Source organism: Embiotoca jacksoni, unplaced genomic scaffold (assembly GCF_022577435.1).
Source record: "Embiotoca jacksoni isolate LCO1_2020_lvr unplaced genomic scaffold, fEmbJac1.0.p SCAF_22, whole genome shotgun sequence".
Taxonomy (NCBI): Eukaryota; Metazoa; Chordata; class Actinopteri; family Embiotocidae; genus Embiotoca; species Embiotoca jacksoni.
In genome coordinates this window covers 3,392,493-3,412,445 of record NW_027185363.1, presented here as the reverse complement: position 1 = coordinate 3,412,445, position 19,953 = coordinate 3,392,493, and the positions used below count along the sequence as shown (strand labels likewise).

At 42.1% G+C, this 19,953-nt stretch overlaps 2 protein-coding genes across 4 annotated transcripts; one reads left to right on the top strand and one right to left on the bottom strand.

Moving 5' to 3' along the window:
• Window positions 1-1,006: 1,006 nt before the first annotated feature.
• Window positions 1,007-11,235, bottom strand: ppm1la (protein phosphatase, Mg2+/Mn2+ dependent, 1La). Of its 3 annotated transcripts, none has more exons than XM_069157294.1 (5): window positions 10,914-11,235; window positions 10,277-10,378; window positions 5,720-5,894; window positions 4,065-4,226; window positions 1,007-3,747 (listed from the first exon to the last, which is right to left on the bottom strand). In XM_069157294.1, exons 1-5 carry the CDS (start codon window positions 10,917-10,919, stop codon window positions 3,392-3,394), a joined length of 801 nt encoding a protein of 266 aa, XP_069013395.1. In that variant the 5' UTR covers window positions 10,920-11,235; the 3' UTR covers window positions 1,007-3,391. The 3 variants fall into 3 exon arrangements, with proteins under 3 accessions (XP_069013395.1, XP_069013394.1, XP_069013393.1); XM_069157293.1 differs by having other exon boundaries at window positions 11,039-11,235; XM_069157292.1 differs by having other exon boundaries at window positions 10,277-11,235.
• A 2,649-nt stretch (window positions 11,236-13,884) lies between these two features.
• On the top strand, window positions 13,885-15,955 carry otol1a (otolin 1a). Its single transcript, XM_069157281.1, has 4 exons — window positions 13,885-14,344; window positions 14,427-14,516; window positions 14,664-14,735; window positions 14,919-15,955. Exons 1-4 carry the CDS (start codon window positions 13,885-13,887, stop codon window positions 15,794-15,796), a joined length of 1,500 nt encoding a protein of 499 aa, XP_069013382.1. The 3' UTR covers window positions 15,797-15,955.
• The last annotated feature ends 3,998 nt before the right edge of the window (window positions 15,956-19,953 follow it).

The following is a 19,953-nucleotide window of genomic DNA, read 5'->3' as shown; positions in this document are numbered from 1 at the left end:
GCTGTTGTGCCACAGTTGTAGAATGAGAATTTGGATGTGATTTTCAGTCGGGCCTTAGAGAACTGAATTTAGTGATGCCATAGAGTAACAGCCTTGTTTATATACAGATTAGGTTTATGAGTTACCTGGGAAACCCTGTAGATTTTGGATTTGGATTCTCCTTGACAAAGGCGATGACGAGCCTCCTTCAACCCTGAGGAGTTGGACCGCGATCACCCGTTGTTCCACGGAGGAGACCGTCCCTTCCTCCATCCTTTCATCCGAGTGCACCAGTGTGGTAGGACAGTCAAAGCCTGACATCTCTGACTATTTTTTTTGTTGAACCAGAGAGCTCTCTTTTGAACTAAACTGACTTGACTGGACCTATCCGACTAAAAACTGTTACGACCTCAACACAGCATCATCTTAAACGTTTGGATCCAAAGAAACTCTAAAACTGTTTGCACTAAAGAGACAATTTTCTTTCATCACCTGTGATATTGATAACAAGTTCATGAGTGTCATGTTTTCGAGCTGCGTTCGAGGGAGTAACCCCACGGCTCCAGTTGATCATTGTGTGTCCGTTATCTCCTTACATCCTCTCCCTTATGAATCTGGACATTGGTCCACAGCATATTGAGTCTTCTGTTAACCCCGTGTGGGTTACAAAATGATTTACAACGAGTAATTTGTGCGCATGTTGTAGGGTACTGGAACGAGAACACAACTGATTCAGATTCCTGAAAAGGTGATAAAAGCAGAAGGAGGACAATAATAGCTGTTCCAACGCATCTGTTTGGTTGCAGTCTTGAGCAAGGCACATGAGACTGAAGTGATCCAAGGGAGCTGTCTACTAGGACAAGCAGCAGCTGAAGAAATGTGCAAAAAATACATCAGTTCAAATTGATCTATACGTCTGACATTGATCGTAGATTACGTGTTATAATGACAAAACCTCCTGAAACCACTGATGAGGTATTCATGAAAAATGCCAGGTCTTTAAGATAATGAAGACTAGAAGGGGATATACAGATGAGTTTGTTTAATACTGACAGTTTACATACAGCAATTTTTTTTTTTACACTTAGCATCCACTCAATCTGTGTGAATCACGGACTGCCTCTCCCATTAAAGTGATGGGTATTTATTTTATTGTAAACCTCTGCTCGTGTACAGAAGGACAAAAAGATGAATATACAGTATGCTGATTTGGCAATCTGCCAGAGACATCCAAAAACTCAACAATAAATAAGGCATTAGGTAAACTGTTAAATGAAAACAAAAAAAAACCAACAAATCCTCATTTCTTTCAACTGATGACAGGTCATGTACACAGCAGTAAAAGTTGAACTTAAAACATCATGAATCAAGAATGATTTACTGTAACTTTCCTCGACAGGTCGTTGCTGTCAGTGACAGCAGTTGTATTGCTTCAGGAGCGCATCATTTACTAGCAGTCTGGCCGCAGCTGTACAGCTCGTGATGAGTCATCGTTTAGTCCGCGTCTCAAGGCGTAGGTGAGTCTGGTGTCTGCTGCACTTCCTGTTTCGTGTGCTTCCCGGGCCAAAGGCAGCCACCAGTGTCCACACACACTTTGTTCATGAACATGGATAAGCCAAAGCACATGCCCTGATGCAGATGTTGTCAAACCACTGAGACGGAACAGTTCACATTAGCTCCAGAAATATGTGAAGAGGTGAAATGTCAGCTTCTAAATCATGTTCTACGTACATTAAATCCCTCCTGCATTACTGAGGATAGACGGTGTTTACGTTGGCTGATATGTAAGAATTTACCATTCCAAAAAATAAACATTTGAAGAGTGCTTCTTTTTTTCTTTTCTTTTTTTTTCTCCTCAGAGAGCTGTGTGTGTGTGTGTGTGTGTGTGTGTGTGTGTGTGTGTGTGTGTGTGTGTGTGTGTGTGTGTGTGTGTGTGTGTCTCACACACTTTCTGCAGACTTGAAAGGTGACTTTAAAATGATGAAGTGTTTCTGCCTTCAAAGAAAAGAGTGTCTCAGTGTGAGTGATGGTGAGACAGGATTTCAAGAGTGATCACTCTTCAGGGACTTCTCACACCACTCTGTCAGAGATCACATACCTACTCCAGTTTCACTTCCCAGTGCACATTACTGGTTTGTCTCCGAGGACATCAAACTGTTCTAATCCATGTTTAAGACAGCTGAATGTGCATAAATCAACTATTAACTACTAATTTATTTATGTATTACTTTTAACGGGTTGCAAAAGTATATTGTGTCACAATTATGGATAGACAGACTGGGTATATGGATGAGATAAGTTGGTTCATTAAATCTTCGCAAAGTTCTGCCATTAGAACAAATTTAACTGATTTATTTAGATTACAAATTCAATTTCCTTCATCTCTATTTGAACAACAAATTAGAGACGCCATCTGTATATGCAATCCCAAAATTACTTCTAAAAAAGTCTTTAAAGGTGCATTTCATTCTCAGTCAATTAGTCTCCTTTCACATTTACACTTTCCATTTTCCGACCAGCTTCATTTAAACGATATTTTCTTTTGTTTGACATGTGATTGGTCGAACTCCTATCAAGACATTGTTTTTTACTTTAACTACCCTTTTTCCACTGTGCTGACAGCTCAATTTCTTCTCGGAGAATCCGCTGTACCCAGTTGAAGCTGAATGCAGCCAAAGGATGGAACTACAAATGTTTTAACAGGCACCCTCAAGTCTACAGAAGGTGAGTGCTGTACACAAAAGATAAGATTTAGGTGTAGCATCACTTCAAATTCAATAAAGGTGAGGATCCACTGGAGTCTTCTTACGTTTGGCAACTTATTCCCGGTCAAAAGTGTAATAAACGCATACGATACTTCAAACGCAGCAAGCAGGATGGTGCTTTTGCGGTTGCATTTTCAGGAACATCCTGTCGTTGCACAGTAATTCTTGAGTAGGCACTAGTTCAAGCCTCCTCTGAAGAAGCCTCCAGTGGAGCTGTACCATTCGTGTGCATGTACAGTAAACAGTAGTGAAGCAGTCACAGTCTTAACGTGTGCTGGTTAAGAGAGAATCCCCTTTGTGGTAGTCTCAGTACTGAACTTCTGTTTTTTTTTTTTTTTTAATGTATTCATTCTTTTAGCAGATGGTTATAATATCTGTATTGTGTTTAAATGCCCTTTCTTAAAAAAAAAAATAACATAAAACAAAACCTCATTTTTACATGTGTGTGTGTGTGTGTGTGTGTGTGTGTGTGTGTGCGTGCGTGCGTGCGTGCGTGCGTGCGTGCGTGCGTGTGCGCATTTGTCAAAAGTACAGTTCTCAGAGTCCATCTAACTTCTCCCAGACCTCCTGTGATATTGTACCTGCTGCTATACCCAGAAGTTCAGGAAAATCAAGTAGATCACAATGTGAACTTTAAACCTGACTACCTACTCCCCCGCCTTGCTGCTCCCCCCAGCTCCACTTTTGAACTTCACCACCATGACAGTGATGTTGTCGGGGCAGCCACGGTAGAAAGACTGGAGGACAATGCTCTTGGCACCGAAATGTGGCTCGTCCAGGCGCTCGCGTACGAACCGCACGGCCTCCTCGTTACTGAAGGCGTCCCACAGGCCGTCTGATGCCAAGATCATGAACTCTGGCTGCAGTTTGTCCAGGTCAAAGGTCATTATATCAGGGTCGGGAATGACTACGTTGAGGTTCTTCAGTGGGTAGTCCCCTAGGGAGCGGGACATAGCGAGGATCCCCTGCACTCTCCAGGATCCATTAAAACTGATAAAACCTCCTGGATGGGAAGAAATAAAAAAAATAAAAAAAGTTATGTCATTATAGATTAAGCATAATCTGAACCTCTGGTGTTATGAAACAAAAACTGTTTGTATATCAATCTAAAACGGGATTTAAGTCTTTGTTTGGCCCTCAAATGTGTGAAACATCCTTAAACAGCTTTGCCATCTGTTTATAATAGTACAGTTTAATAGAGTGCAATTCCAGAACAGACCATCAGATGGCAGCCAAGGAACCCATATTCATAAGGCCTATAGTAACATTACATGCTGTATTTGCTTCATATTACATAGTATTGTAGATCTCATTGTGTACCTGCCCTCTTGATCCTCTTGCGCTCTTTAAGCTGATACGGCTTGTGGTCATGTGATAGCGCAACAGCATTCCCGTCTTTGTCACACAACACACCGCGCGAGTCTCCGACGTTGGCCACCGTAAGCTCTCTGTCTGACAGCAGTGCTACGAGACATGTTGTTCCTGGAAGGGGAAATTTAAAGAGAATGACAGGGGGAAAAAAAACACAAAGGTTGACAATAATTTTAAGTAAATAAACAATTGTGCAAACCAAATGCTAATTACTGATCGTGCCTTTTATTTTACCCGGCTAGAAGTAACCGAATTTTAGGATTTCCAGATCATTTTTAGTAACTTGTCACAGTTCACGTTTCATTGAATTTTCATTGAATGTTTTTTGTTTATCACGCTGCCCTTTAATGCAAGAGAAATCATAACATAAAATAACGTTTTGTGCTGGATATACAGTAATACATAAAACAAAGTTCAGCTTTTCTTATAGCAGTCATTGAAATAATATAAAAGAACGGCAGTTTGTGTTTCATGTACATGATGTTTAATCTTCGTAACAGAGGGTAAAGTGTCCAAAGAGATCCGAAGAGTCCAAACTTTCAGTAGAAATAAAATATTTCCAGGAAGGAAAATGTCAAGAGAGCTGACGGCAGTTCCCCGGTATAAAAATATACTTTTTAAAGTGACATTTCACACTATAATAAATACAGTGATTTATAAAAGATTAGACTTCACCTAATCCTCAGAGCTCCAGGTGTATGTGTGTGATGACGTACTGTGCAGAGATGTTTGACCTCGAAAATGTGATCGGAAGATTTTTTTTTTTAGAAGAAGTCGGTAGATGAGCGGTGCGAACAGTAAATGCAAAGGTGATAGGGCGCAACCCAGTAGCGAGCCCACTCGAGAGGATCCCTTCATTCAATGTTTGACCTGCAGGTCAAGAATAGGTGAAGCACAATGACGGCATGAGTCTCACGGAGAGAGCGTGGTGAGTGTCAGTGGCTCGTCTTCCATTGTGTCTTTAATATTCAGCGCTGACACGGTGAAAGACTGCCACCAAACAAATCGATGACTGGAAAACAACAGGAGGCCAAAATGCGGGGGGACTTTTTTCAGGAAGATGTATTAACTGCCACCAACAGATCGATCGGCACCATTTCTCTGAAATTTACATCGGTGAATGCGCAGCAGTATAATGTTACTACACGGTCTCACTCCAGGTCAGTCGCCAGCATTTCAAGCAGCTTGTACAAAAAGAGTCGATCGGCGAGGTAAATGTCAGCGGGGTTGCACCGGGCGGAGAGGAAATTAGGACATTTCTTTGGATGGACAAGATGCTGGGGTGCACCGCGTCCTTTAAGAGAGGCAAAGCATTCAGGACAAACTTGAAGGCATCTACTTCAACATTTCCACTTTGACTGTGATCTATTTTCATGACACATCCAGGCTGGTCATTTGAATTCCGCTGTATTCTCATCCTGCTTTCCCACAAATGTTTAAATGTCCCCTTCCTTTTCTTTCTCGCTGTTGTCCCATAGACGGTGCACCAACCCCCCCCCCCCCCCCTCCCACACACACACACACACCCCACCCCACCCCACCCCCGCGCCCCCACACACACATCTACAAGGTCCACTTCCCGCCGCTCTCCTCCCCTTCCTCACCTGCTTCATCGTGGTTAGCGGAGAGCTTGTCCAGCATCTCCCGATCCACAGTCAGGATGCGCTGCTCGAGGATGCTGGCGTACGACAGAGCGCTCTCTCTCCTCTCTCTCTCAAAGGCCTGCAGCTGCTGCTTCAGGGACTCGGGCAGGTGGGCCTTCACAAAGTCAGCTGCAGCCTGGGATGGGGAAGAGGGTCGGAAGGGAAAGGAAGACACAGAGAGGATTAGATAGCGGGGCGCAGAGCCGTCTGCGCCATTAATGATGCAAGTAAACCTTTTAAGTGTTAGATCAGTAATACACAGACAAATGCAAGGAATTTTCCGAACTACACCATCTTTGAAAGATCTGATTGAGCCAAATCTAAAATGTTGACGGGTATAGAGCTGCGTGGGATGTCCTCTTCCTGACTAGTCTCAGCACAGAGCAACGGATGTTGATTTACTTTAGACCACAGGTTCCCAAACCTTTCAGACCAGGTACCAAATGAAACCCCTTTTCCCCAGTAAGCTCCACTGCAGGTAATAACAATATTGTTTGACAAAATAAATGTTCCAAATTTAAAGTTCAATAGCCTCAGAAAAGCTAAATGTCAAAAACATGAGGCTAAATATACGTTTACATTTCTTACTAGAAAAAGTGTCACTTGGCGGCTCAGCTGCAGACTCGAGACTCTTCCTCAGCGTTGACGTGTTCAGCTGACCTGTCGGCTCCAGCGTTGCGATTTGCCTCTCAACTCGAGTTTCACACAATTCAATCGCTAAAACTAACAACCGAGGAGTCTGAATCTGACAGCATCAAGCTAAAGCTGGCGTAAAAGAGAATGAAACGATTAATTCATTCTAATGTGATGTGTACGTGTGATAGATTGAAATTAAAGGACAATTTTTTTTTTGCCAGTCGGAGTGCAGTCGTTATGCCGTTCAGCGAGGCTCTAGCAGACCACCAGGTGGAGCCTGACGTGCCGCCGGATGTACTCGTACTGCAGTTTTGGACTCACTGCTTTAGACCTTTCAGATTACATTGTTTGATATATAGTTACCAAAAAGAAATTTGTAAACTGTCGTTGCCAGGCAATGTGGTCCAACTCTAATTTAGAGAAGTGCTTTTTTTAGTTTTGTACAGCAGGTGTTCTGCGCTGAATTATTGAACAACCTCCTCATTCACCAGCCCCCCTCCTCCTCCTCCTCCTCCTCCTGCCTTTACCTATCTGCCTCTATCCTCATTTTCTCTGCCAAGATTCCCATTATGCTAATGCTGTCGAATCAAATCTAAACTGGGAAAATGTTACACCATCTTGTCTGTCTACAGAGTGCATATTTCATATTTACAGTTCCTATGGAAATTAGGCCACATTGGGCCGTTAAGTCCACATGCTTTACTGTGCTGCTTTCTGATCTACTGATATGCTTCAGCGATTCTGCAGCACGAGCGAGAGGCCTTATGTGAATTCAGTTTGAGTTAAATATGAATTTTGACCCTTCAGTAACAAAACTGTTCCTGAATATGGCCATACATTTTAGTTTTAATACCAAGTGAAAGCCAGAGTAAAACTTTTTGAAAATGAACACGTTGTCTGGTGCTACATTATATTCATATGCAACTAAACGTACCAGTTTACCTCAATGCATTATTTAAGCTGAATGACTAGCACAGATGAAAGCTGCAGCCACTTTAATTTTAATCCAAATGTTTATCATGAAGTATATGGAAAAGGGCATTCAGCGTGGATGAGCAACGTGAACTGGAAGAGGCGTAAGAGAGATTATAACATTCCTAATTATCGGAAGAGAAAAACCATCTCCTCCTCCGTCCCCCCTCTTTATTTCCTTTTTGCTGGACGAGTGTACTCGATCATTCATTTAATTTGAGAGAGAGGCACTCTGAGCCTGGATCAGCAAAAGAGCTCCAAGTGCAAATTTCCATTTGCAGTAAATAACAGAAATTGTCAGAGTGAGTGCAGTTACAAAGCTCTTAAATGATTCAAATATTGTACTGTCTGTACATTTAATGAGTCAATGTAAAGTTTGGAACCAGCTTTATCCAAAGTGAAATCATCTGTAGTCTGGATTTCTTGTTGACACTGCTGCTTTATGTCCTTTTTACTCCTCGACTCGCGTATAATTATAAATGCTATTTTTATACAGCGAAGTAGAGTGAAAGCTTATGTTAAACTACTCAAAGTTCCTGCTGCAACAGAAAATAGTCTCTATAAATCAAGTCAAAAGAGGAGCAGCAGCTTATGCTGACTTTTCATAATTTGGAAAAGTCACTGCCTCAAAAAAAACAAAAACATGTTTGAGTAATGTTCTGCATGTTTTCAGGGTCAGGACACGCTGCACCGAGACAGTGTTCTATCTGCCCATATTTGGCTTGGCACTGGCAGCATCGCTCCATTTAATAGCGGTGATGTGTTGTGCGTTTGTGTGTATTTACAAGTGCGTCAAACTGCAAAAAAGTGCTGAAGCAAAAAAAATACCATTGGACATTCGTGCATACAGTTTTGTTGAAACTATCATCAGCACTGAGGGTCCTGAAAGTTAAACACAGCTTTGACGAATGACTCTTAACTCATCCCTCACTGAGTCACGTGTTTTAACTGGGAATTGTGTTCATAGGACCTGACTGTGTTTCCAAATTTGAGGATGATGTCCGTGTATTGATGTTAATGACCCTATAAGGGTGACCCTAACCTGTGGCAGACGTCAGAGTGACCCACTCCAAGTCCAAACTCTGTTTAACTGTTTCTACTCATAACACAAGTTAAAAAAAAAAAAAAAAAAGGAGAGGACAAACAATGATATGAAAACACACATGCAAAGATATACAAATTTAACTACAGAAAGAGATGATGCAAAAACGAGCAGGAGACTGAGTGAAAAAGAGGGCGAAAGAGAGAGGGAGAGATATGAATCCAGACAGGAAAGATAAACATTTGTTTGCGGGACAGAAATAGACAGAGCAGTCCAGATGGGTAAACACCCCCTATTCTGTGTTGGCTGTCTCCCTCTGGATGAACACACCCCAACAGTAACTATTGTATGTAATATTTTTAAAGAAATAAATGGGCAGTGCTTTTTGTATTTTTCTTTAGAAGAATGGGAAAAAATCTGGATCATATCAGAGCAGTTCTGCTCAGGTCTGACTCAATGTTGAGGAGCAGGAGAACATTTGGTTTCAGCGCCACCCAACAGTTACAGAATCTCTGGACAGCTAACTAAACAAATCCCTTTTAAGACGGCAAATAAATTCCCTGTATGCAAAGGAAAACGTAAAATAGGACTTAAAATATTCTATTTAATCAAACGTTTGGATTGATTTATTGTTTTAGTCCATTTTAAACAATAGTTCCAAAACATCCCTGCTTCCAGTCAATTAAATGAGACCATTTGCTGGTTTTCTTGGCCTGTCAGTCACTATTTAATGGGGTCTGAAGTGCTAGTTGGACAAGAAAAGTAATAAAATAAAAGCTCTAGGAAGTTTTGAAGGACATTTTCCAATGTTTCCCCACATTTTATAAACCAAATGATTGATACAGCATATTAATTGAGAGAATAAAGCCAGCGCTTATCATTTGGAAACTACAAATTAATAACATTTCTGTCCCAAACTCAGCAATCATGACTCATTTCTATTTTCCTCTGCAACAGCAGGCCATATTTGTTGATAATATACTTTATATAATCAATTTATAATGACAAATTCTTCCTCCTTATTTCTCATACTTGCACAGCTCTATAGCTTTTGTTTGTTGTATAGCCCATAAGTTTGCTTGAAATCTAAATACGTTTTCTAATAACAACATAACAATAGAACATGTGAGACAATTAATACCCATATGCTTATCATTCAGTATGTACTGCCACCTCTGGGGGCAGGGGGGGGGGGGGGGGGGGCAGTGGTGATGATGTGACAGATGGTGTCCAGGACATGTAGTCTTAGAGCAGCCATGAGAAACCACTGACCCTTGACAACACAGGGAGTGGAGGAGAGAGACAGACAAAAAGCACAGACACACATTTCAAGCCATTGTGCACACACACACACACACACACACACACACACACACACAACACACACACACACAAAGCGCTTTGTGATCAATCCCAGTCATCTCCCTTGACTGGCAGTGGGATGGTGGAGGTGTTCACACACAATGCTGAAGTGGGGAGGGGAAGTGCTGTCTGAAAACGGGCTGAACACAAGCGGTGTGTCTGTTTCAATCAAATAGGCCAGTTTTGGTCCCAGAAACCAGTTATTTCTATGGAAAGTTGATAATAGCCGAATCTTAACTTTTGTGATTATAAACCTCAAATAATATAAATTTATTTATTTAGAATTTTATATATTCAATGCCCCAAAATGTGTATATGATGTGATGTAATTTGTACCTATGTCATTAAAATGCAGGTGTATAATGCTTTGTCTAAAACTTCCTGTCTTGTCTTGCAGCTCTGAATCACTGTGATGCTGAGAAGTCGCGCAGCAGCAGGTCTGGCCGAGTCCAACCAAAATGCAGTGTTATAAAATGGGCCCGTGTCACCTCTCCCTCCCAGCCTACCTCTCCACCGTGACCGTCAAATATCCCGAATATCGACGGGTGGCTCTTGTTGGTGATGTCGGTGAGCACCTCGAAGCGGTCCTCCATGTGGTCTCTCCTCCCCTGTATGGAGTACACGGCTACGTTGTTATTCTTGAACTCCCAGGTCTTGGAGAACTCCGCGTCCAGGATACTAAGGCCTCCCAGCCGGTCATTCTGCATCATTTCTGCCACTTTCCCCTTCACCATCTTCACGGCATCCCGGCTGGACTTGACGATGGTTTTCACCTCGTCAGTGTGGAAGAAATAACTCCACAGCGCCAGGCTTATGCACAACAGAAATAACGTCTCCGGCCTGAGGAGAAAATAACGCATGATCCGACCCAGAAGAGACAAGAGCGTCATTGTGTCTCCTATCATCACACGCAACCAAACTGCGGGTCTGTCTCTCTCCCCTTTTGCACAATTCACTACATCCGCTCAGCGGAACTAAGAAGGAATCGATTCACCACCACGATGTCAGACAAAGGCTGAATTTCAACATTTAAAGTGCTCCTCCGAGGGCTGTTTTCTCTACTTCGAGCACATTTACGCGCTGTGCAGAGCTGGCTGCCCAGACACCGGGCCGAGAAGCGAAGGACAAAAGCGAACAGGCCACCTTCATCGACTCGGTTCGATGTCTTGGTCCTATCCTCGGCTCTCTAAACAGCTGCAAGAGGGTTCGAGCTGAGCCGATCTCCCACAGCCCATTGTAGAGTGACGGATTTTTGGGGTTAGACCCACCCCGGAGAGAGACATGGGAGTCACCGGGGGGCGAGGGACGGCGATGTGACTTGGAGGTGTCCTCCTTTTCCGCCGCTGACCCCGTTTCTCGTGTCGGATATGTGTCTATTCGGTGGCCGCATCAAACATCACATTTTTCACACACACACACACACACACACACACGCCTCCATTTCTTGAGAATTGTCAAAACACAAAGGGAGAGCGAAAACAATGTCGGAAGTATGATGGTTGGCTTAATAAAGCAAAACGGTAGCGGGAGCTGCATACTGGTCTACACGTCATACGATGGCTTTATTTTGAAAGTCTATAGCGGAAATGTGATTTCATAATGGTCAGCTTGACACCGACTCATTCTTTAAGCGTCGCCGGCGCTGACAAGAGTGCGCAGCTGCAAACTCATACCGTGGACAAGTTAAACACTGGACCAATGGCGGTGGCTGCGGAATCAAATGATGATGTCATCCGGTATAATATATATATCATAGATCCTACTCACAATCCACACCGTGTATCTTCCATTCACAGTGGAGTATTTCGTGGGTTTGCAGACGTTTTAAGAGTAACTGGACATTAATCAGCTCGCTATAATAGAATTATTAATCTAGGCCCGAAATAGAATGAAATTGTATCCGTACATACACACGGTCAATATTTCTAAATGCTCACATGAGCAAATTATTTTAAAAATAAATAAACATGGCAAGGCACAATAATAACTAATTAGAGATCTCAGCTTGAATTTCTATTGCCCAGTAATTAATGCAACAGTAGAGGCCTTTGTTCATGTTAGTACCAGCCGTCATTAGACTGAGAAAATGCTGCCCCCTGGTGGATCTCTGGATTAAAATATCATTGGTTCGGTCATCATCTATTGTCTAAGGAAGAAAACAAAAATCTTACATCACAGCAGAAAAATTCAGTCACACAAAGTAGTAATAGCACATATTCGAAATAAAGCGGGAGCAAAGATTATATAGTAATATAATCAAGTAGAGCTTCATTGTCCCTCAGAGAGAAGAGTTTCTCTGACTTCAGCTTTTTGGCAGTTCATTTCAAAAGTGAAGTGCTTTGCACTGAAAACTAGTCATCCCCAGTTCAGTGTTATACAAGGAACTGTGATTTTGTGTCATGGTTGTTCACTTTTAACAATACAGGCCATATAAACGAAAACACAAAAATGCTGATGTGATCATTTTGCATTTAGCACAATGCATATTGCTCCATTTTATATTTTCCACTTGTATTCATTTTGATGCGTTTTATCTGTTTCTTATGTATTTTATCTGTCTTATCTAATTTCTTTTCTATATTTTTAATTGTTCCTTTATATCTGTTTTTATGTGAAACACTGTATGTAATTATTTTTGCTGTGAAGCACTTTGAGCTGCATTTCTTGTATGAAAGGTGCTATACAAATAAAGTTTATTATTATTATTATTATTATTATTATTATTATTATTATTTTCAGATAAGTCACAGAACTGAATGACACCTTGGTAAATGTAATCCAATGGTTTATGGGTAGTGACAACCATATGAGGATACAGGGTAGCTTTGTGTATTTTTTTCTGTTTTGAAAGGCAAAACAAGTTCTATTAAGACTCCATTAAAACAGTCAGCAGTTCAAGTGCATTTTTAAGAAGTAAAAGTTGAGGGGACCAATTCAACCAAATTCTTATAAAGCACCGATCATATTACATTTTCATAAAGAGTATTGATCAGAGTGGGGACGTCAAAACTGCTATTTAAAGAACTGCAATTATGTTCTCATGAAACAGTTTAATATTGGGGAAGAGGTGTAGGTGATGGGACTCAAGTTATTTTTGTTTTTTGTTGCTGTTTCAATGTTTGTTTGTTCGTTTGTTTACCGCAAAGATTACACAAAAAGCATTTTAGTAAGTGTTCATTTAAGTTTTCAGGATACATTGTATTGTATTGATGACAACCTTGAACTCTTCAACTTTAAAAAAAAAAAATGTAATCAGATTTTCTGTGGAGTTAATGTCTGAGGCTGAAACAACATCGGGCACACATTCGGAGACGTGTGACGCTCGGTTCACTGGCGCCGGGTTTCCGTGAGGTTTACTGGGTTTACTGGGCTCTTTGGGTTTGTTAGATCAAGGGAGGTGAGTGGTTGGATCAGTGTTGCCATGCCGCCTGTTTTAGGACATTGATCCTTTTCCCACCGGGTGTACGGTGATCCATTTTCTGCTTTGAGGTACTGCCAAATGGTGTGATCGCGACAAGGTGTTGCATTTGGTAGCTCTCATATGAGGTGTTATTCATTACCAACAATGTGTGAGTTTGTGTGTATAAACAATATCTACACATGTTCTCTGAATGTGTGTCCGTCTTTGTAGCTTTATATTTCTTTTTCCTGTTTGTGTACAAAGCGAGCATGTGTGTGTGTGTGTGAACGACGCCTCAGCAGCATATGCACTTTCGGACCCTGGATTCATATCCCATATCACAAAGAATAAAGTCTTGCCTTGTATACAACCTGCTTTATTTCATATCCCTCAGGAGTCATGTAATCTGTTCTTCCCAGCCCACCTTCCTCCCAATAACCGCCAGGGATTTCTGTCCCTTGTTGTGCCGTTGGCTTAAAGGTGCAGAAGTTGGGCTACCAGAGCAATAAAAGGAAGGAAGGTAAACAGCATCGATCACTATTCGGAGGGGATGGAGTGAAGAGTCAACACCCTCTACATCAGCAGGTAAGATGCACTTGTTGCTTTGTTTTTACATTGTGGACCAACTGCATTGCAACAGAAAATGACCGGTGCTGCGCCTCCTTCATCTGCGTTCCTCTGACTTCCATCAGATCATCGTTTCAAGACTTCAGCATGCCGTCCGTTCGCCTCGTCGTCCTGACCGCTCTCTTCGTGGCCCTGGCGGCCGTGCTGACCTCAGGTGCCCGAACCACGCGCTGGCCCAAACCCCAGAGCACAAAGAAGCCCCCTCGAGCCGGGAGCAGCGGTGGAGGTGGGGGCGTCGGAATTGGACGGACCACCACGACAACCCCATCCCCGACCAACAGCCCGCACACAGAGGAAACCACTGAGATTATGTCGGATGCGTACTCCTTGTCCCCTACAGACAGCACCACCTTCTCCATCGACACCTATCCAACCGAATTTCACGCTGATGCCATAGTGCCCCCCGGGAACACCCATGGAAACTATAGCCTCGACTACAACGAATGCTTTTTCAACGTTTGTGAGTGCTGTCCACCAGAACGAGGTCCTGTAGGGCCCGTGGGAGAAAGAGGACCACTAGGGCCACCAGGAGAGAAGGGCCCCCTGGGTAAGATGGATTTTTATTTTCTGGAAAATTACCTTTTGGAGGCCACAGTTTGTCCTTCCTCCTACTCTTATCTGTTTTACAGGGTTGCCAGGAGAGAAGGGAGAGACAGGGCCCAGAGGACTTCCAGGACCAGCGGGATTACCCGGAGCCAATGGCCTCAATGGCGACATAGGTACAAAGGAGCTTAACATCAAGAGAGTTCTTGAATGTCTCTCGGTTTCTCTCTCTCCATGCCTCTCTCCTCTTTTTCAAAACGCTGCTTTGTATAAGTACTTTTTGGATGTTATTTTCTGCACTTTATTTATCAAAAATGCTACAGGTGAAAAAGGTGATCAAGGACCTGTGGGTCTACCTGGCACTCCTGGGATCCCAGGAAAATCTGGAGAAAAAGGTGTGTAGTTTACCACAAGAACTTGGGCAGAGATTTTTAGATAATCTATTGAAGTATTGTTTGATTAAAATGCATAAATTCACCTCATAAACCTGTAAAATTAAATATCTTACTGGAAAACTGAAGCGCATCCCATTTGAAACTTCTGTTCCTATACGAACATAACCTCTCCACATACTACAGGTGATCCGGGCCCCAGAGGAGAGAAAGGTGAACGTGGCTTCAGTGGATTGAAAGGGGACCCTGGAGAAAGAGGAGAGCCTGGCCTGAATGGGACTAAGGGCAGTGCTGGTCGTGAGGGGCCTATGGGTCCCTCAGGGATACCTGGGACAAAGGGTCAGAAAGGCGAACAAGGACTTACAGGCGAGTGTTTACCGGGTGACAAAGGTGATGTGGGAGAGCGTGGTCTGAGAGGTGAAATGGGCCCCCCAGGGGTGAATGGAACTGACGGTACAAAGGGAGAAAGGGGGGTCCCCGGGCCTCCAGGAGGGAAGGGGGATACTGGGGCCAGAGGGCCTCCAGGACTACCGGGTGGGAGGGGCATGGCAGGGTTGAGGGGGGAGCGGGGACTGAAAGGAGGGCGTGGGCCTCGGGGCCCTAAAGGCCCTCCCGGTGAAAGTGCGGAGCAGGTTCGCTCTGCTTTCAGTGTGGGTTTGTTCCCCAGCCGCTCCTTCCCTCCACCCAGCCTGCCTGTGAAGTTTGATAAGGTGTTTTACAACGGGGAGGGGCACTGGGATCCAGCACTTAGTAAGTTTAACGTCACCTACCCGGGGGTCTACTTATTCAGTTATCACATCACTGTGCGCAACCGGCCCGTGCGTGCTGCCCTGGTGGTTAACGGGATAAAGAAGCTGCGGACAAGAGATTCTCTGTATGGCCAGGATATCGATCAGGCCTCCAACCTGGCACTGCTGCAGCTGAGCGAAGGTGACCAGGTGTGGCTGGAGACGCTGAGGGACTGGAATGGAGTTTACTCCAGCAATGAGGATGACAGCACTTTCTCCGGCTTCCTGCTTTACCCAGACTCAAAGAACAAACCAGCTGCTACGGAAAACCTGTGACCGCAAACCTCTGACCTAAACTGAGCTCTGAATTTAACTTCTTGTAGGTGCTTGCACAGCCTTCAGCCTTTTGCGCTGCTCTGTCAAATCATTGTGATTCAGCTAAATATCCGGACGCTTATTCTCTGCTTGTTGTTGCTGCGTTAATCAAACCAAATGCGTGAGATGAATGAGGCTTGATTACACCGCTGTACGCAATATTTCCGTTCTTTTTGACACTGCATTAAAAATGACTCAGCTTGAAATGAATTACCCTTGAGTCTCATTTACTTAGAAACAGAAAGATGATCTTATTCATGAACCATTTGTCGTTGCAACGAGGATAGATAAGCTCTGTGTCAGTGAGCCATTTCCGAGTTTGGATACATAATTGAAGTCAATCATGTATAATTGCATTTGGTCACTAGAGGGCGCAAGATCCTCAACTTTTACAAAGATGCACTGGACATTATTTTATACCCAGGTATTAGGCTGAAGAAGAAGAAAATAATTGTCATTAAAAATTGCTGCAGACAGAGTCTAAGAAATTGATACTTCATCATCAAAATGTTAAATAAATAGAATAGTGCAAAAGAACAGTTTAAATGCACCAAAATCAATTCTCGACTCAATATGTTTTTGTTCACTTATTGAAGGCAAAACAACAAAGAGGTAATGTTACCAAGATTCTTCTGGACTTTTACACACCATTTCTAGCTCCCACTTGTCATTCACCACAGCTCGGCCTCTGCTTAGTTGAAATCCCTGAATTTGGTTCATTTTGCCAACGGTGACTTGTTGGGGACTGTAAAACACTGAATAATAAAAACAGCAGCAAGAACAGAAATGAAATAATGTTCTTTCTCCTACTCATCAGCAAAGATTAAAAGCAGTCGTGTAGGTGAATAAGATTCACAGAAACACAGAAGACAGATATGATTTTTAAAAAATACGTCATACAAGCTGATATAAATAAGATTTGAAGCCTCGTTGATACCACACACCCATACTGGAACAACAGATTGGCTGCCTTGGCCCTGAACAGGGAGGATAACCCTCTGCTGCAGAGCAAGGTGCAACATCAATTATACTCCAGTGTCCCCACAGGGTAAAATGAAAAATAGCATTGACTTTTACGAATGCTATATCTCATTAGACTCTAAACAGTCGAGCCCTCTCTCCAGATTATAACTGATAATAACTCGTATTCCTTTTCACCACAGCAATCCATTCAGAAGATTAATTGTATTTAGCATTTGTTACATTGAGAGGCTTTTGAGACAATTTTATGTAGTGACATATTTGTTAAATGACTAGGGGATTCGGATTCAAAAGCTTTTTCACTGTGCAGTGTCGTAATTATTACTTTATGGGTTCAGGGAAAATCTTTTATTAAAAACAACAAGAAAAATAAAAGTATTTATTTATCTAACTTTGCCAGAAATCTTAAGTAGGTGTATTAGAAATATTTCATAACAGACAACATGAGTCTCATCACAAATGGAGCGAGATACAGTTTGTGATATATTCTCAAGTTTTGAACATCTTGAAGTTTATACCTGCTTCATGCGTAAGTTTGCCTTATGTCTTCTCTTCTTCTGACATCTTCTTTTTTCCACAGAAAATGATCCTCAAATTCCATGACTGATAGAGGATTAAGAACATCTGTGTGGTGAAATCTTCACTGTTAATGAAGTCAGTATTTAAGGAATTAATCACAAATCTGTTCCGAAATCTCCTCAGCAAAGTGGTATGATTTACCTTTTAAGTTTGGACTTTTTATTTTAAATCAAAATCCTTTAAAATTGTCGCAAGTTATTCACATTCTTTGATTGTTAAATTATTGCACAACAATAAACTGGGCATATATCTAAGAATTTCATATTCATTTACCATTACAATATACTAATGAGTGCTTTTAGGATTTATGCATGTCTGATTCATTTTTATACAAATCTGCATGAGACTTGGAATTTTTCACTTGCACCACAGAACATGTATATTTCCTCTGTTTTCCTGAGAGTAACTCAGTGTTCGATGTAAATGTAACCAAAGCTGGAGCCCGCAGCACACAAGGAAACAAACACTTACTGTAACATGAAATATTGTGGCATAATAGACACTGGGAATTTTTTTTTATCATGTCCAAATGAACATCATCAAAGACAGTCTTTATTTTTGTTTCTCATGTTCTTATTTTATAAATAAAAAAAATAATTAAGAAGCTGGTGATTTAAAAAACTAAAAAAATCCAACACTTGAGCTGAATCTGTATGCGTCTACGATAAAGCCAAAAGAATAGAAATCACGCAATGATCGCTACTTAATTGTAGTTAAATGCAGTGTGTGCATTTTAAATGACACCATTTTTTTTGGTGAATTATTTAGTGAACAAATGTATTCAGTTTTGTACTTTTCTTTTTTTTTTTTTACTTCTTATAGCACTTTTCTATCTGTTGTATCTTCTAAGCTAAAATAATTCTCAAAATTGGACAAATTTTATTGATTGGAAAATTGATTTGAGCATTATGAGCTGATGAAAATACAAGTTTAATATGTCGCACAATATGTATAACTTAATGAAGAATACAGAACAGAAACATAATGAAACTTGATAAAGTGAAAAGCTCAGAATGACATCTCCATCTGCTGGTGAAGGACATACATTTCTGTCAGATTTCCACCTTATTTATGCTGTGGTTCGTGGCGATGGTGGTGTGTGTGTGTGTGTGTGTGTGTGTGTGTGTGTGTGTGTGTGTGTGTGTGTGTTTGTTAAAGTGTTATTTTGCTTATTTGTTTATAGGCCTATCTCTGAATATGTGTGCATAAGTGTGTGTGTGTGCATTTATGTATTTTCTACTACTCTGTGTGAAAATATAAATAACTACCTTGGCGGTGTGTGCAGTGTAATCTGTCCCCAGCAGGCTGGATTCCCACTGTGAGAAAGACAGTATATTGTTCCTGCAGCACCACAGATAACAACTCATTAGCATACTGAATCATTTGGCTGCAAGAGCCACTCTGCCACCCATCTGCACTGAGCTGATAAACACACACACACGCACCAGCTCACGTACACACACACACACACACACACACACACACACACACACACACACACACACACACACACACACACACACACACACACACACACACACACACACACAGAGATCTATGCAGCGCACACACATAAACACAAGCCCGGTCTCATAAATACACAAACATGCACACACACACACACACACACACACACACACACACACACACACACACACACACACACACACACACACACACACACACACACACACACACACACAGCCACAATCTTCCTCTCACTCCCTGTCTTTCAATCCCTCATATACACTTCCTGTACCTCTTTCTTTTGTGAGTCTGCGTCTTTTTGGAGAGAGGAACACTGAAGCAGGTAAATGTTTGGCAGGCATTAACCCAGACAGCCCCTCAGTGGAGTCCCAGCAGAGCCAGAGCAGAGCACAGGAGAGGTCTCCAAACACCTGGATGTCTCTGATGCTCTCTGCAAGCAATTATTGCCTTTAGAAATGTCTAAGTGCTGATTCTGTTGTAGTAGTGGTACTGGTGGCAACGCCCACTTGGTAAAGTTTTGGAATATAGGGAAGAAGATTTCATAAAAAGCTGAATTTATTCTTAAGATATATACATTTATATATATATAAATAATTTTAAAAGAACACAAGTTGATGAACATAACTTTCCTGTTGCGTAAGTGAATAACTTATGGGCGGGGGAGTCTTGGTCAGTATGGCAGTTGCACAATGTGTACAGCCACAACAGCAGGCAAACGAGTGCAGCGGAGGCTGTCAAAACCACTTTCACAATGGCAGGATATCCTGCAGGTCACCGAGCCATGTTAACCTCCAAAGGAAGTTGTCACTTGTTGGGAGGAAGTGAGGATTCCAGCGTCCACTGGAGGAGTTTCTCTGAGGAGGTTGTGGTTTTAGCTATACACTGTGCAGATAAGGTGGGAAAGCATGAAAAGATCTGAGTTCAGGGATGTCACTTAGATTATGCAATTCCGAAATAATGGTTAAAAAAAATAGAAAAAAAATGTCATGTGTGATGTGGTATGGCACAAGATGATCATGTTCAGCACAGTTTCTTGAATTGAATTGAATTAGACCCACAACATGCTTGAG

Bases quoted from the DNA above. Each gene is read 5' to 3' on its own strand.
- ppm1la (XM_069157292.1), bottom strand. From the start codon at position 10,675: ATGATAGGAGACACAATGACGCTCTTGTCTCTTCTGGGTCGGATCATG. The intron at 5,895-10,276 runs GTAGGCTGGGAG...TCCCCATCCCAG, and splicing joins TTGACGGTCACGGTGGAGAG to GCTGCAGCTGACTTTGTGAA. The intron at 3,748-4,064 runs GTACACAATGAG...CTTCCCATCCAG, and splicing joins CAAGAGGATCAAGAGGGCAG to GAGGTTTTATCAGTTTTAAT.
- otol1a (XM_069157281.1), top strand. From the start codon at position 13,885: ATGCCGTCCGTTCGCCTCGTCGTCCTGACCGCTCTCTTCGTGGCCCTG. The intron at 14,345-14,426 runs GTAAGATGGATT...TCTGTTTTACAG, and splicing joins AGGAGAGAAGGGCCCCCTGG to GGTTGCCAGGAGAGAAGGGA. The intron at 14,517-14,663 runs GTACAAAGGAGC...AAAATGCTACAG, and splicing joins TGGCCTCAATGGCGACATAG to GTGAAAAAGGTGATCAAGGA.